Source organism: Misgurnus anguillicaudatus, chromosome 4, assembly GCF_027580225.2.
Source record: "Misgurnus anguillicaudatus chromosome 4, ASM2758022v2, whole genome shotgun sequence".
Lineage (NCBI taxonomy): Eukaryota > Metazoa > Chordata > Actinopteri > Cypriniformes > Cobitidae > Misgurnus > Misgurnus anguillicaudatus.
This window is the reverse complement of record NC_073340.2, coordinates 13,130,159-13,148,129: the sequence shown is the minus strand read 5'-3', so window position 1 is coordinate 13,148,129 and position 17,971 is coordinate 13,130,159. Positions and strand designations below refer to the sequence as shown.

Sequence of the window (17,971 nt, the reverse complement as noted above, 5' to 3'; positions counted from 1 at the left end):
AACAACATTTTATTGAATTTTTATTATTACACTTAGGCCGATGTCACTACAACAATGCTACTGACAAGCAACCAACCAAATGATTCTTTAAAGCAACACTAAAGAGTTTTTTTTTACCTTAAAGTAATGTTTCCAAAAAAGTTTCAGTCGTTCATCCACTCGAAACATGGTGAACAGCACTTTCACATTTGGTTTGCAGCCCTCTATCGGCAAAAAAACGCCTTTTTGAAGTTTCCAACCGTCGGGTCGCGGTCCTGTAGTTCGAGTGAAAACTACAAAAACTTGCATTACGGCAGACCTACAATCCAATCAGAGCCAGCTTTGCTGCAGTAGGCTAAATTATTTACTACAGTGGTAATGGACAATTCCGCTACCAACCTGTAGGGGGAGCAAAGAGCAAAAACACTTTAGTGTTGCTTTAATTATAAGACTATTCTCATCTTGTTTTACTTTTCAATAATCCTTATTGAATGTAAATATATTAGTTATGATATTGTCTGCCAATATACTGATAAACGTCCAGTTGTTTATGTTTACTTAAAGAAGAAAGAATCTTATTTCAGTGATCACACGTGTGTTGACTGCTTGTGCCGATGCTTCTGTATGCGCGACTGCGCACTTCAGATGTAAGCCCTCATGTTGTCTGAGGAACATACAAATATAATCATACACTGAAAAAAAAACTATTCATTCAATTTACTACATTTTTGTTTTGTGTTGTTTTTCTAATTTATTTTGTCTAAATTGATTGCGACCACTAAAAAAATTTAGTAAATTGAATGAATAATTTTTTTTCAGTGTATTTATGATTGATCCTGTAAATGTACTTTCATAGCTGTGCAGATTCTGTAAATATACTTTCAAAACCTGCTTGCACTTTGATGACGCAACGCTTGTCATTGTTTGCAATGCATGTCGAGAAACAGACGTACCTTTCTTTACGTCCAACATTACACAAAAGGAAAATGTTTCCACACATTTCGATCCTTTTTTTTTGTAAATTAAGCCACACCAAAATATTGCATTTAAAAATGAATTAGAATGGGTTTAAAAAACGGTGACATTCCACGTTTTACAGTAAATTCCATTTTCTTGTGTTGTCCACAAGAATTAAAAATGTATTTCATTGTCACTCAAATGATATTTGAAACTTTCCATCCAAAATCACACAGACGGTCAATTTTTAGACTTCATCTCTGCCTCTACAATTAAATTAGAAAAGCAGTCATTTTCCCTGAGAAGAACGTTTGTGTGATAGTAGAATATTGAAATAAAACATCTGCACGATTCAAAAATATAATTTGAAAGGGAACATGAAATGCAGGAGAGCAACATCAAGGACATCCGATGAGCATTTTGTTCAATGAAGTGATCAGCCTTTTTCATACAGGAGGAATTCATTCATTGAAGGGGCGAGACTTCGATTGCATTCACAAACCCTGGTATGGGGGAATCTCTCGAATGATTTTTTTCTGAGGTTTACACCTTCCTGTGAGTAATTTCACATGCCGTGCCACTGAATGGAGGTGTCTGGGATGTGTGACTGCCATCATTTTGACATTTCCATGAAAAGGAAATTTCCGTTCTGTCGGAGGAAGTCCATGGATCACTTACAAGCTCTCTTTAATTTGAACAGGAAAATCTTTAGCAGATCTTACATTTAAGCACATTGTGTCATCCACAGGTCTAAAGAACTGATCAAAGAAGCTATTCTTGACAATGACTTCATGAAGAACCTGGAGTTGTCTCAGATTCAGGAGATTGTGGACTGCATGTATCCGGTGGAGTACGATCAAGAGAGCTGTATCATCAGAGAAGGAGATGTGGGATCGCTGGTCTATGTCATGGAAGGTACATCTCTACATTTGATATTTCTAAACTGCTTTGTTTACATTCTGAGGATTTTAGCATAAAAACAGTTGAACCAGTAGCTGGGTTTCCATCACCATCACAATTTTGAAAAGATGACTGTTTGTGCTGATGTGAATAACTATGCTATGTTTCCATCAAAAGGTGCTTATTAAACTCATGCGCTTAATTGCAATATCGCATTAATGATTAAACATTTGCGAATAAAGCAGCGTTTCCATCCAGTGAGCTGAAGAGAACCAAATCGACACTTCCTGATATATTGACGCTAAAATCAGTAAGAAAAGCGTAGTTACTGCAGTGTCTCCCATACATTGATTTATTTGTGGTGGCCCACCACAGAATCAACACTGGCCCCCAAAAATAGAATTTTCATGATTCCCATTTACATTATTATTTCACCATTTAAAACAGCTTAATTTGGCTTAAAATATAATTTGATATATAATATAGATCAAATACAGATACAGATCAAAGAGTAGAAGTGAAACATATTTCAGGTACCAACACTAGATCAAACGCAAACACGACATGATGACGTCACATATATGCTAATTAGCGGGTGACGTCATCACCACCACAGTCTCCTCAAAATCCTGTGGGAAACACTGTACTGTATTTTAGGGCTGCATAATAAATAATCACAACTAACACACACATGCATGTGTTATTTTAAGACAAAATAGATTTATAAATGTATATACACATGTAAATATTTCTTTTATATATATATATATATATATATATATATATATATATATATATATATATACAGTTGTGTTCAAAATTATTCAACCCCAACTGAAATTGATTGTTTTGGCCGGTTTGACATTGATTTTGATCATTCAGTCATCCTGCTTACAATTACATCAAAGAGGCATGTGTAGGTCAGACAAATATAACATAACATTTATAATGAAATAACCACAAATGTCTTTTCTGTGCTCACATCATTATCAGTTTTATTCAACCCCCAAGTGACATTCAATCTTAGTACTTAGTACAACATCCTTTTACAGTTAAAACAGCTTTTAAACGTGAAGCATAGCTTGACACAAGTGTCTTGCAGCGATCTACGGGTATCTTCGCCCATTCATCATGGGCAAAAGCCTCCAGTTCAGTCACATTCTTAGGCTTGCGCACTGCAACTGCTTTCTTTAAGTCCCACCAGAGGTTCTCAATCGGATTTAAGTCTGGTGACTGCGATGGCCACTTAAAAATGTTCCAGCCTTTTTTCTGCAACCATGCTCTAGTGGATTTGGAGGTATGCTTGGGATCATTGTCCTGTTGAAAGGTCCAACGTCTCCCAAGCCTCAGGTTTGTGACGGACTGCAACACATTGTCATCCAATATCTCCTGGTACTGAAGAGAATTCATGGTACCTTGCACACGCTGAAGTTTCCCTGTACCTGCAGAAGCAAAACAGCCCCAAAGCATGATTGACCCCCCACCATGCTTCACAGTAGGCAAGGTGTTCTTTTCTTCATAGGCCTTGTTTTTCCTCCTCCAAACATAGCGTTGATCCATGGGCCCAAACAGTTCTAATTTTCCACAGAACACTATCCCAAAACTTCTGTGGTTTGTCCACTTGACTTTTGGCATACTGCAGTCGACTCTTCTTATTCTTTGGAGACAGCAAGGGGGTGCGCCTGGGAGTTCTGGCATGGAGGCCTTCAGTACGCAGGGTGCATCGTATTGTCTGAGCAAAAACTTCAGTACCCACATCTGACAAATCTTTTCTCAGTTCCTCAGCAGTCACACGGGGACTTTTTTCCACTCTACGCTTCAGATAGCGCACAGCAGTCGCAGTTAGCATCTTTTTTCTGCCACGACCAGGAAGCGTTTCAACACTGCCCTTTGCCTTGAATTTGCGAATGATGCTTCCTATGGTGTCTCTTGGTATGTTTAACATCTTTGCAATCTTCTTATAGCCATTGCCCTTCCTGTGAAGATTAATCACCTCTTCTCTTGTCTTCCTGGACCATTCTTTTGACTTCACCATGTTTGTAACCACACCAGTAAATGTTTAGAAGGAGTTGAGTATCACAGTCATTTTAAAGCTGCCTAATTGGTGCTTATTAGGCTTTATTGCTGTTCCCTGACATCCATAGGTGTTTTCAATACCTGATTGAAAACACTTCAATGAACCTCTGTTCTTCAGAGTGGTAGTTCTTTAAGGGGTTGAATAATTGTGTCAATGAAGAATTCACAAAAGAAACATTTACTACTATATTACAAAACCAATTGATGTCATTTTAGTTGCATATGGTTCTTTAAGAAGTCATTGTAGGATTTCATTCTGAATACAATTACAAATGTACACTAAATTCCCTAAAACCCTTAACAGCATTGGGGGTTGAATAATTTTGAACACAACTGTATATATATATATATATATATATATATATATATATATATATATATATGCATGTATGTGTATTTATAAATACATAATTATTAAACACAGAACACACATATATGATGTAAACAAAAACTTTTATTCTGCAAACGATTATTTGGGATTGCAGCCCTACTGTATTTAACCATCACCTCAGAGCACGGAAACGGAAACAGTCCTGTAAGCAATATTTCCGAACTTCTGAAATGTCAGACTTTAGATGTTCATTTCAGAACTTCCAAAACAACATTTTAGATGCTGTGGAATGAGTTCTGTAAGCTGGTTAGCCTAGTTATGCTGTAACGTAAGTCTTTATATAGGGATTTATTCGGTTAAAGTGTTTCCGTCGTAGTTCATGCACGTTTTCTTATCAGATAAGAAATTTACACTCGATTGAGCACATACGTTTTTTATGCACATTTTTAGAATTATTAAGCATTATTTAGCATTTTTTACGTGATATTCCAAAATGCGCATAAAAATAGGTGGATGGCTGAACATAGCTACTGTAGATACTGTTAAAATAACTCACATAAAACAGGTGGGAAATGTTATTTCTTTAAGAAAAAGAACCGGTCTGTCAGATCATGCAAATCTTGAGTTGTGTCCAGTGCTGATTATTTGGGTGTGTTTATGCCATTACCTGATTTTGCATAATTTCAAGTAATCAGGTGCTAAATCAATGTAGACAGCAGTGCAAATAAACAACGGTGGTTCTTACTGAAATGTCCAATCATGTGGTTACCCAGAAATCATCCGATTTTCTCTACAGAAGTCCAGGTCTGTTACTCAGCATTGAGCCTGAAGGTCCATCCGTACCTGTCGTAGCCTTTCTTACACCAGCTGAAACTGAGACTAGATACAGAACTGAATGTGATGAGTCATAATGATAACCAGATATCAGTTTAATAGAAAACCAGTGCAGCGTTACAGTTTAAACGACTGAATCTACTGCTCTGTTTGAGCTCTGTGGTGCTGCATGTGCATTTTGTGAAATTGACTTTTTCTTTGTTTACCATAAACAAAAGTCCCATTAGATTTGTATCTTATTTAAGCCGTCAATAACAGTCCAGGCAGCAGGTTTGGGACATGCAGTGATATGTGAAGGTTTATAGCTTTAAGGCAGTCTGAAAGAATCTGACATTGAATCTTGTAAAGACTTTTGTGTGCAGCTCATGGTCTCCAGGTGCATTTTGACGTGCACCTGGAGACCAAGCAATGTGAAGTGTTATTGTGAGTTGTTTTATTTTATGCTGCCGGTTTAAAAGCGTCTGCACTGCCACTAATTGTATGAAGAAAGACAAATGATGCTAATTTTAGCAGTGGTACTAACTGGGTGGGAACACATAATAGTTTGCATTCATGTTTTCAAGGGTCATTAGACGCGTAACAAGAAAGACCCTTAATGCGATTTTCATTCGCAATTATAATTCACCATTAATGCATGTTGAGTATTTCAATGCATGACAGTTTTGAAGGTTTTAGTTCAAACTGCTTGAAGCTTAAAGGGTACATATCTTTGATATAACTTCAGTTTTGTTATGATTTGTATTATTAAAACTTTGCCTTTTTACTTTTATATGGTCATGCTTTGATCAAATTTATTTTCAGTAGTTTTATTTATTTAGTTTCAGACTAAGCCTGTCACAATAGCTACTTTTCATAAGTCGATTAATTGCCCCAGAAATAATGAGGATTATCCATATTATTGTTATTTTAAGGCCATTTTATGTCACTGATTATATAATGACAATTAAATAGCACAATAAAACAAGTAATGAAAAAACAACTATACATTTTTAAGAACAATAAGACATTGAAATTGGAATGTAAGAAAAATAAATATATTAAACAATTAAAACAATATAAAAAGTAAGGTACCAGTCATTGGATGAGCTGCATTTGAATTTTAAATAGCTAATAGTCATTGTTCAGCTTTACAGCATTTATTGCTTTAGACCATAGACTGTAAAAAAGATGGACAACACCCGTTCACTCACTTCCATTGGTGAAAAGTGAAGCCGCCAGTGTCCTGATACGGCGCTGACAATTTGGGTCATGAGTCTGCGCAGTAGCGATTTCGGGACCGGTCATGCACAGTAGCAAGCAGGAAGTAAAGCCGCGAAATCAAAGCCCCGCCCCCGCACTTGCAGAATGCGCATATCATACGAACTACCGGCACATCCGGGAACTTGACTGTAAATTTCGTCACCAGCCCCAATTCGGGGGATAAAAAAGCAGCGCTTCCATTGGCTTCCATTCAAAATAGCGGAACAAAGCAACGTTTTTACACAGCCGGCAGGCGTAAATAACTTATGAAATCACTCAGATTAAACATGTCGAGTATTTATCTGTCCATCCTGCCTGCCATAGAGCGCGAAAGATACATTAACACATTTAATTTGGTCAATATAAAAACATGTCCCTTTCATTCTCACAGCGTCAAACAACGACATCCAGTGATTGCTGGAAATATCGCTAAGCCAGTTAGTTGTATGGCTGGACGGAAAAGTGCACTCAGTACCCTAAATATAAAGACATAATAAATAAATACGAAGTAACTTTAAGACACCTTAGGCCAGTAGGGAGCGTTGTTACACAAATTTGATGCTGGGAGAATGAAAGAGACATGTTTTTATATTGACCAAATTAAATGTGTTAATGTATCTTTCGCGCTCTATGGCAGGCAGGGTGGACAGATAATTACTCAACATGTTTAATCTGAGTGATTCATAAGTTATTTACGCCTGCCGGCTGTGTACGAAGGTTGCTTTGTTCCGCTATTTTGAATGGAAGCCAATGGAACGTCTAGTTTCCCCCAAAAGTGGGCGTGAACCTGTTCAGAGACATTCTATGTCGTTGCGCCGGTTGTGCGTATAGCTGTCAATCATGACATCACACCACCGTTTTTAAAAACAAACACTTGAATTTTCATCAGCGTGATAAAAACTACAGTAAATTACAGAAACCAGCTTCGGAAAATAGATGATTAAAGTGTAATTAAATTGTTTAATTGGTCTTAAGTCCCATTGAATAACATGGGAAGACAGGGTTTATGACCTGTACTAGGACCAATCACTGGGGGGCGATCGAGACGTTTTGGCTTCACTTTTCAGGGCTTGTGCGGCACGCTTGCTTTAGACGAGTGATCCCATCTGTGAGTATGCGCCATTTTGCGCAGTCATGTTAATAATAGCTAGTGTAAAGATCTAAGCGCTGAGTGTTATGGTTGTGTTTCAGATGACTTTTTATTTGTATTGCTTTTTTCGTTGCCTGCGTTTTTGAACAAAGTTGACATGCCGGCTCGTTTACGTTAATTTCCTCTTCTCATGTCTCATTCACGTCAAAGTTGCTGGGTTCTCTTCGCCTGTCACTGTCTGCTTTGTGTCTGTGCGTGTTTGCACACGCATATGTGAGACTATCCGATCTTTATTGTGAAGCCAATACGAAAGTTCATCAACTGGCCACTAGAAGCTGGCTCCAAAAGGGAATTAATCCCCATATACCCCGATGTTAAAATGCCCAACTTTATGGGTGATGCGATGTCGTCAGGTCCGCCAACTATTGGCTTCGAAAAAGATCTTCACAAACACAAATATGGACACTACGTCCATATTTTTTTTTTTACAGTTTATGGTGTGAACTCTGAGCTGTGCGTGTCACTTCTCTGAGACAGACAGCATACAGAATTGACAGAGGCAGCACGATCGGCTAAAATGTTAATGTCATTTATTTTATGCAAACAAACACACATGTAAACACTATGGCAATCACCAAGGTCATGTTCATTATTTGTGTGATAAGTGTATTGAGTAATTATCCCGACAGGCCTATAGTTCAGTCACACTGCAGGAGTTTTATGTAAACTACCCATTTAAACAGTGTACTGTATCGTCAATACAAGTGCAGTCTTCTAAAGAGGTGTTCAGGTAGGGCATGATCTGTTGTGTAAAGCCTCTTGCTGTGGTGTTTTTCATAGGGATGCTTCTATGTCCTTCCATACTTGATTTTATATACTCAACCCTGCCTGACTCCACAGGAGATTTTCTCTTTTCTCAACCCTTCGCTCCTCTCTCTCAGTAACGTACACCTGACAGGCGGCTCACCTCATCCTGCTGTATTGTTGTCCTCACAGAATACCTCTCAGTAGTCTCCGCTAGTGTCAGCGATGCTAATTCCATCTAATTTATTGGCTTGCCCTTTCGTTTGACTGCACACCCTCAAGATTGACTGCTGCCCACCTCACAGATGTATTTCATAAACTCATGTGGCATTAAAATGCTGTTGGACTGAGTGAAGTGATGTCATGCTGCTCCCACGATTATTGAGTTTGCTGTTACTGTCGAGCTGTGTAATATTTTATCTCTGTGTACACCATGGTGTTTTCTCATGCGGCCGACATAGGTTTCCAATGGAAGTGCCATGCTTTTAAAAACCGTTAGCAGTTTAGTTTCGGCGCTCTGTGTTTTTATGCTTTTATCGCTGAGCACCCAGTGTTGAAAAATTTTCAACTTTGGGGGTAATGCTTAGCTCATCAACATCACTTTTCACTCAGCCATCCAATCACAGTGGAGGAGGGGCGGGACACATACCACAACCACCAACTGGTGCATCGTACAGTGACTGATTAAAAGCTTTTCACTCAAGAACTGTGATTTATTCACCAAAGGACAGAAAGTAAAGCATGTGTGTTTGATTTAAATACATGAAAAATCCCAACCAAACTCAGGCTACTTTGGCTTAAAGCAAGGTCTATATCTAGAGGTTGCTCAAAGCCTTTGAATATTTTCAAAATCACATATTTTTGCAAAAACTGTACCACTTGCACTTGGACTTGCTTCGTGTTGCTTTAGCCATTGTCTCATTGTATAATGTGCTTCATTCACATTGAAGCTTTCTTGCTTTGAAAGACATATCACAACTGAAACAGGAGTTTTAATTGCATGGAGCATGCTCAAATAAGTCCATTGCTGCCATAAGTTATATTATTAAACAATTATACATGCTAGCACTAAGTAGCCTATCACATAATATGCGAATGTAATGGTGCGTTTACACCAACCGTGGTAGAGGCGTGAAGCGCGAGTGATTTCAATGTTAAGTCAATGTGCAGACGCGTTGACGTGCGTCAGGAGGTCCCGCGGCGCGGAAGAGGGGTCAGGGGTGTTCACTGGTATGCTCACACAAAAATTGCTGCAAAATACGCATTCCAACAGGTTTTATCATAGTTTTTGCCAACTCCATTGACTTGTATTAGATGTGCTGTGAGGTAAGGGTATTACTCCGCGTCGGGAACTTTGTTTCTATTCTTGCTATTGGCAATGGTGGATTAGCACCACCACCTGGGCTGGAGTGTCTATTATTCAAGCTCTCAGCGGAAGAATGTTCGGGTGTGAGGCGTTTGGAAAAATAGGTCCACAAGTTAACAACGAATGCTAAAACAGCTGTTGGAAAGCATCCTTTGCAGCGATTTTTGTGTGAGCATATCAGTTAACACCCCTGACCACTCGGTGAGTTTCATGTCTTTGTAAACGAAAGTTTAATGCATTTTAGGAAGGATTGTTCCAGTGCACCTATCAACCCATTGTAGAGGCGGGAGGCGAAACAACAAACACCCGAAAATTCCCGGGGCAGCCGCATATGTTGAAATTTCAGTCAAAACCGTTCTATTTCATCATAAACAATCTAAAAACAGGGCTTTAAGTGTAAAATACCGAACTTGTCCTTTAAGTGGAAGTAATAAAGTAAAATAATGAAAAATAATTATATAATTACGAAAAATTTAATCGTCCATCTCAATGGTTTAACGTAACCATCGTCAACTGCCAATTTAGGGGACATTGCCCAATGGACATCCCATTATGATGCATACACACCAAATGCGAAGCATTTGCGTTCCGCGCTCTAGATCTAGGATTTTTCGCTTGAATTGAATATTTTCAACTTGCGCAGACAGCTGTCTGATATTTACAGTTGTTAAACAGCAGGTCATCAGGTTTAACAGAAGGTAAGTAAAATAATTAAAGGTTAGAAACATATTAATCTAACAGTAAGTATTGACGAACAGATTTCTTCTGCTCGACTGCACACTTTAAGTAGAGCACTAGATCACATAGTAATGACTTTTCTTAGGGACAGAGTTTATATCTACCAAGGGAGTCTTCGTTTTCATTGCAGGATTTAAGTGCATTGTGCAAGAGTAGAGAGGTAACTTTATGATCTGAGTAAATCTGTCTCTGATTGGGTTAAACATATATAAAAACATTTAGGCAGACTCAAATGATAATCATCAACCTATATTCATTCACAATACATGCACATACTTATCAAAACACTTTCTTCAGGTTGTAGCTTTTATTTCTGATGATCATTCGCTATATGACTAAAACAAAATTGGCTTTATGAGTAACATTATCTGCTATGACTGGTTTATTAGGAACAGTAATATAATAGATGGAGTAGGCTGAATTATAGATATGACTCTTGCTGGTGTATATCAATCATTCTAATAAACAGATGTCTGTACCGACTTATGTGTCTTAAACCCAAAGGATTTGAAAATCTCAAGACACCTTAAAAGTTCTAAGTACAGGATAATGTATTGTAATGTAAATTTGCTTGCCACTTCCCGTTCTGCTTACATTGGATGAGGAATTGGCATTTCCAGCACACATGCAAGTGCGATTCAAACAGGAAAAGCCCCCCGTGCTCTCTTTACACAGACGAAATGATAATGAAACGTCACTATATTTAACCATGTGTAATTTGTGCTCTGAGATCATGAGAAGACACAGATGTGACAGATCTCTGCTCCACAAAACAACCATGAACTGTTTCTCCAGTTATCTGCCAAACTGCCACAAACTGTCCTCGCATGCCGATTGTTGCATAGCAACCGCGGGAATGCTCACACGGGATGGGTTATTTACATCCACATTAATAGACTATTCTGCTCCACAAACCCAGCATGGAGTATTGCGTAAGATTTTCGGAAGTGTTGATTATGTGGAGCTCAAAATGTGAAAGCTATAGTGAGAAAACGTGAGTTATTGCTTAATTTGACTGTAGTGATGATTTATAAAGGAATGAGTTTAACCTAAACACACACACACACGTAATGTGCAAATTTATGTTAAATGCTTTTCTGAACAATTTACATAGAAATGCTAAAAGGGTTGTGAGAATGATCATATTTTTCCTACGATTTATGAGGCAAAAAATTGTGTTAATAAAGTGCACTGTGTCATCACAAGCCAAATGAATCGATTTGAATATAGACGGTGTCATTGGACGCACGTGCGTCTGGGCAGGACTTAACTTCCGGTCTCTGTTTGTTTAATGGTTTGACTAGTGGCCAAACTGAACTCTGAAACATATACCTCATCAAAACTAACAAATGTTTTAGTTTCCTAAAGACGATGCGGCAGACATCGATCATGGATTACCGCTATGTGAAGGGAGGTTTGGCAGCTGATCTATAGTTACTTTGTTACACAGTAACATTAGCTTAGTAAAGATTTTAATAGAGACACAAGATTGGGTTCAAGGGAACGAGATGAGATTTTTACATTTTTTAAAAAATCATCAATGATAAAATAAATGAATGAGAAACTGAAATAACATTATTTTGAATTGTTTCAACTAATCTAGGACTGTCCCTAACATATATTTTGCTAATTGATAATTAAATAGTTTGATTTTTTTTGTAATAAAATAGATTCAAGTGAGCAATAACCTTTAAAATTACATAATAATGGCGATGCAATAATATTTGGTTTTAAATAAACTATCAAAACAAGTAAACACATACAGTAAGTAGCCTTTGTAATAAAAAACAGCATATGTATTATAACAAATGCCTGCAGGGGGCGGACCCACTTCTGTTACTTTAGATTGAGAAAACGCTTACTTTAGCCAACAACGTTTAAATCCATTTAAATCTTTAATATTTGTCCAATTCTTTACAATAGAGATGATACAGCCACTGTTATTTTTTAGCAAGAACATGCAGACATTAAATCATGTAAACTCCGAGTGAGGGGATAATCTGCTGCAAACACTTCACATCTGACACAACACAACGCGGCTAGAAACTTAACTTAATGCTGATATTAGGACAGTTTTTATTTGGCCGTTTCTCAAACAGAAGGCTGCATCCTCCGGTGGTCGCATATGCAGGCTGAATACTTCATCAAACTTTATAAGTGTTAATATTCTGTAATAAGACAGTCTTTATGACATATCCAGTCTACAAATGCGACCTCCAAAGAATGCAACCTTTTGTTTGAGAAACGGGCAGCATTTCACCTCCACGAGAAATATTGTGACATAACAAATTTTGCGATACATATTTAATCTTGTGAGATCTTGTCGCATGTTATGTTTAGTCCACGAAAGCCATTTGTTTATGTTGTTAAGGACACATCCTCGATCTGGTCTGTTCCTCTAACCAACCAGTGCTCGACCTCCATCCTTGCCTTTTTCCACTCTCTGATCATAAACTGATACGTTTTACCATTCCTTCTCCAACTCCACGCCCCCACCTCCACAGAGAAATCACCTTCTGTAACCTTAAATCTATTACTCACCATCATCGCTCTGACCTGATCTCCACCACTCTCAACCTGGACCCAACCCTCACCTCACCTGATGATCTCACAAATCACCTCAACTCTGCTTTGTGTACCTCCCTTAACACTCTGGCCCCCCTCAAAACAAAAACCGTTACTTTTAACACTTTGTCACCTTGGTACACACCTGCACTTGGTACACACGAAAAATGAAACAAACTGTTCGCCAACTAGAACATCTGTCAAAAAAATCAGCTCTTACCGTAGACCATGAGGCCTATAAACTCCATCTCACTTCCTACAAAGACGCCCTCACCCTTGCCAAATCTGCCTATATCTCCAGCATCCTCACCAACCCCTGTCAAAACCCTAGAATCCTCTTCTCCATAATGAATAAACTCATCAAGCCTCGGACCATCACCCTCCCTACCTCTACTCCTGATCTGTGCAACTAATTCCTTCACTTTTTCGCTGCAAAAAATCAGCATAATTTATCAGTCTCTATCCTCTGCAAACGTCCTCCCAGTAACTTTTCCAGCACCGGACATTGCTGCCCTTCCCTCTCCTGATTTCACTCACCCTCCTCCACATTGCCTCCTTTCCCAGTTTTACTTGGTCAACACTCCTGAAATCTAAAAACTCATCAGCTCCTCTAAACCTACTATGACTACCTCCCTACTCCACTTCTGAAGTCCTGCCTCCCTGTCCTTTGCCCTTTCCTCACTAACCTCTTCAACTCATCACTATCCGTTGGATCTGTCCCCTCTGCTTTCAAAACTGCTGCTGTCACTCCCAAACCTCAAGAAACCGGGTTTGGATCCCTCTTCACTAAATAACTACCGCCCAATATCCAACCTCCCCTTTCTGTCTAAAACCCTGGAACGTATAGTCGCCTTACAACTACAAACACATCTTCATGCCAATAATCAATTTGATCCCCTCCAATCTGGTTTTCGCCCCCTCCACAGTACAGACACCGCTCTCCTCAAAGTCTTCAATGATCTCCTCACCTCTGCTGACGCTGGTTCCCTTAACATTCTTATCCTTCTCGACCTGAGTGCAACCTTCGATACCGTATGCCATAACACTCTGCTCACCAGACTTAAAAACCTTGGTATCGAGGGTACTGCACTCAGCTGGCTACGTTCCTACCTCTGCAACAGATCCCACTTCATCTCCCTCCATAACCAGATCTCTGCCACAGGCACCCAAGGTGTTCCCCAAGGCTCTGTACTCGGCCCCCTCCTCCCCTCGGCCCCCTCCTCCCCAAGGCCTTCCACTTGGTCTCATATTTCGCCATTTCAACCTGAACTACCACTGCTATGCAGATGACACCCAGATTTACCTCAGCACAAAGTCCCCCCACAATCCTCCCCTCGCCCACATCAATTCCTGTCTGTCAGCTACTAAAACCTGGATGCAACAGAACTTACAATAACCCCACTCTCACCATCGACGGCACCACTGTTTTTCCATCTCCCTAGGCACGCAACCTTGGCGTGATCTTTGATTCAACCCTCTCCCTTGAGCCTCACATCCGTCAGGTCATTAAAACATCCTTCTTTCACCTCCGCAACGTTGCTAAAATCAGACCCTCACTTACACCTCCTGCTGCTGAAAGACTCATTCACGCCATCATCTTCTCATGACTAGACTATTAACTCACTACTCCTTGGTATAAGCTCAACTTACATAAAAAGACTACAACTGGTCCAAACGCAGCCGCACGACTCATCACCCGCTCCAAATCCTGGCACCACATCACTCCAGTTTTAAAACAACTGCACTGGCTTCCCATTTCCCACCGGATCAAATACAAAATTTTGGTTCTTACTTACAAAGCCATCCACCACCTGTCCCCATCATACCTCACTGACCTCCTCTCCCCCTACCAAACCTCAAGGTCCTTAAGATCCACCTCAGCCGGTCTCCTCTCCATCCCCAAGTCCAAGCTCTGCAGTTTTGGGGACAGAGCTTTCTCGAGGGCAGCTCCAAGGCTCTGGAACTCCCATCCCTTATGATTCGCACCTCTGAGTCCCTTACCATCTTCCAGTCTCGCCTCAAGACCCATCTCTTTATTTACTGGATTTACTAGACGTTTGGCAATGAAAGATGGTTCAGTACCCACTTTATTTGGAACAACATGCATCTCTTCAATCCCTTCAAACCCAAGTAAATGCATAGCCAGTTTGTTGATTTGCATGTAAACGCATGACAACAGGTTTCTATAATAAGAAGATAGTTATTCGCTTATTCTGTGCAAGTAAACGCACTCATAGTTCCTGTCCTAGATGCTGATTGGTTGATAGTATAATAAAACACTCTCACAGAGGTCACATGAGTGCTTTTGAAATGCAGGTATTAAAACCATTAGTGCTGCGAGACTTTTAGTATGATGACTCTTATGAGAAATATAGTGTAGATCTGATAGAGATATTAAAGTGCTGCTCTTTTATGTAATCTTTTAGTCATGTGACAGCGTTCTGTTCTGTATTATTTGGAAGTGAAGTGGGCTGTGTTTGGCATTTGGTGCTAGTTTCGTGTAGGAGTTAGAGACGGATGGTAGATGGGTCAGGTCCAGTTTATGAGATCTGCCAGGAGAGGATCAAGTGTCAATTAAATGGATTTTATCAACAGCGGGAAACACTAATGCCAAGGGTAAACCCATGAACGTCTGTGAAATTAAATGAAGACTAAATCTCACCTGTCACTCAGCTGTGGCTTGTACACTAGAGGTGTCAGAAACAGGCTGGAACCAAATGAGTATGGCTTGTTTTATATTCACACAGATTTATTCCTTTTCTAGTAAATGTTGTATGAGGATGACCGAGCTGGTGCAATGAAAGATCAGATGTGAAACCTTGCAATCCAATTGATTGGTGGATATTTAATTGTTGGTCTTATAGTTCTATTCATGATCTTTAAAATATGTAACAAAAAATTATGCATAAATGTATTTAGATTGAACCATAACCAGCTATTAAACGGCACTATTAAAGTGTTTTATGAAGAAAGGGGTATCTTTTGGCTCAATGAGGACATTTAACTGCCACATAATGTGTTGAATGAAACTCATTCTAGTTTTATTATCCATAAAAAATATCACAGGGGTCACTGTGAAGGCTACTAGAACAATTAGGGAACCGCCTGGCTGATTTTGAGATCTAAGTATAATGAAATAAATGATGTGATCGCATTCTGTAGTAGTTGTTGTTTGAGATGTAAATGAGCAGTTCTACCAATTCTGTAAAAGTTTGGTGTTTTGGTATAGACAGAAGGTTTTACACACTAACTATATTTACATGCAACCAAATAAGCCGTTTGTAATCGTTTTGATGGCTCAATCGGATTGAAAGGTCTTCATGTAAACACCTTAATTAAAGGTGCAGTATGTAAATTTTAGAAGGATTATTTGACAGCAATGCAACATAATATAGATAACTATGTTTTTAGTGTTGTATGAAGACCTTACATAATGAACTGTATTGTTTTTATTACCTTAGAATGAGACATTTTTATCTACATACACAGCGGGTCCCCTTACATGAAGCCGCCATTTTGCGCAGTCATGTTTCTACAGTAGCCCTAAACTTACAAACTGCTCTACACTGCATGCTTGTCACTACGTTGTCTCAGACAATGACATGTTTGTCCTGTGACGGCTACCGTAGCTTCTCTATGCATTTCGAAAGGGAGGGGTGCAATACCTCACCACTACATGCCGCTAAAATCTACACACTGCACCTTTAATATGATTGAGGTTGATTGGATGCAAATTTCAATCTTATGGAAAGGGGTGGTGTAGTCCGATCTGTGATCCGATCATCAGGAGAAAAGTACGCATGTAAACGCGAATCTTAGTATTTTCTCAGTCGGATACAAAAATACCTTATGCACATGCGCAGATGAATTGTGTTTAAGTTGACGTCTTATATTTACCTCTTATTTAAGTATCACATGATTCTCGTCACAAAAACATGCAATAGCAACACGCATTATTAAGGTAATGGAGTCAAGTGCTTTACATTCTGCAGCGTTCATGTCTTTCATAACATTACATAAAGCAATAAAATAGCGTTGTGCCTTTCAAAAAGTGTGTTTACTTTGACTATATCTAAAAACCTCTTAAGAACTTTCTCCAACTCAACTCTGTACATTTATTCAGAGATAAAGCGTGAACTCGACAAGAAATGCTGTGTGCTGCATTGCAAAGTACTCTTTTTGGGGGAGTTCAGATTTGGGCTACTCTATAACTGTTTCCTTGAGTTTATTTCTTTCTGTGGTTTAAAGATGAAAGGATTTTGTTTATTAGTTATTGGTATTTTGGCTGTAAATAGTCTTTGGGTTGCTTTTGGGCTAGTTTTTAAAAAAGCACTAATTATCAGATTCACAATTTTACATTTCTTTGGTGTGTAAGTGTGTATTAGTACCAAGGGGCAACCTTCCGATCACTTTGATGAAGCCAATATGGAAGTGACTTAAACTGCAATTCATTGACTGCCTGCTAGAGGCTGGCTCCGAAAGAGAGTCAATTCCCATAGACCCTCATGTTAAAATGCCCACCTTTAGAGCAGAAAATAATATGTTTTCAACCTGGTACAAAACATGTTTTTGGTCTGTATAGCTAATTTAGTCCCTCATGATAACTGTGAGGGGTGTGACCTTTTTTGTAACTCATCCGTTTTTTATATTAAAGGATAATTAAAGATAATTAAAGATAATTTACTCACCACCATGTCATCCAAAATGTTGATGTCTTTCTTTGTTCAGTCGAGAAGAAATTATGTTTTTTGAGGAAAACATTCCAGGATTTTTCTCATTTTAATGGACTTTAATAGAGCCCAACATTTAATACTTAACTCAACACTTAACAGTTTTTTTCAACGGAGTTTCAAAGGTCTATAAACAATCCCAAACGAGGCATTAGGGTCTTATCTAGCGAAACGATTGTCATTTTTGACAAGAAAAATAAAAAATATGCTCTTTTAAACCACAACTTTTATTCTAGGTCCGGTCCAGCGCAACCTAACGTAAATGCGTAGTGACGTAGGGAGGTCACGTGTTACGTATATAAAACGCAAATTTGCGGACCATTTTAAACAATAAACTGACACAAAGATATTAATTAGTATCA

At 38.9% G+C, this 17,971-nt stretch overlaps 1 protein-coding gene across 2 annotated transcripts in view; it reads left to right on the top strand.

Annotated features, from left to right (window-relative positions):
* The window catches only part of LOC129420700 (cGMP-dependent protein kinase 1), a 189,729-nt gene that overhangs the window by 20,677 nt on the left and 151,081 nt on the right, over positions 1 to 17,971 (top strand). For both annotated transcript variants that reach the window (XM_055175719.2, XM_055175718.2), the window contains exon 2: positions 1,685 to 1,851. In XM_055175719.2, the coding sequence (XP_055031694.2) occupies positions 1,685 to 1,851 (167 nt within the window). The remainder of the gene's footprint in view (positions 1 to 1,684; positions 1,852 to 17,971) is intronic.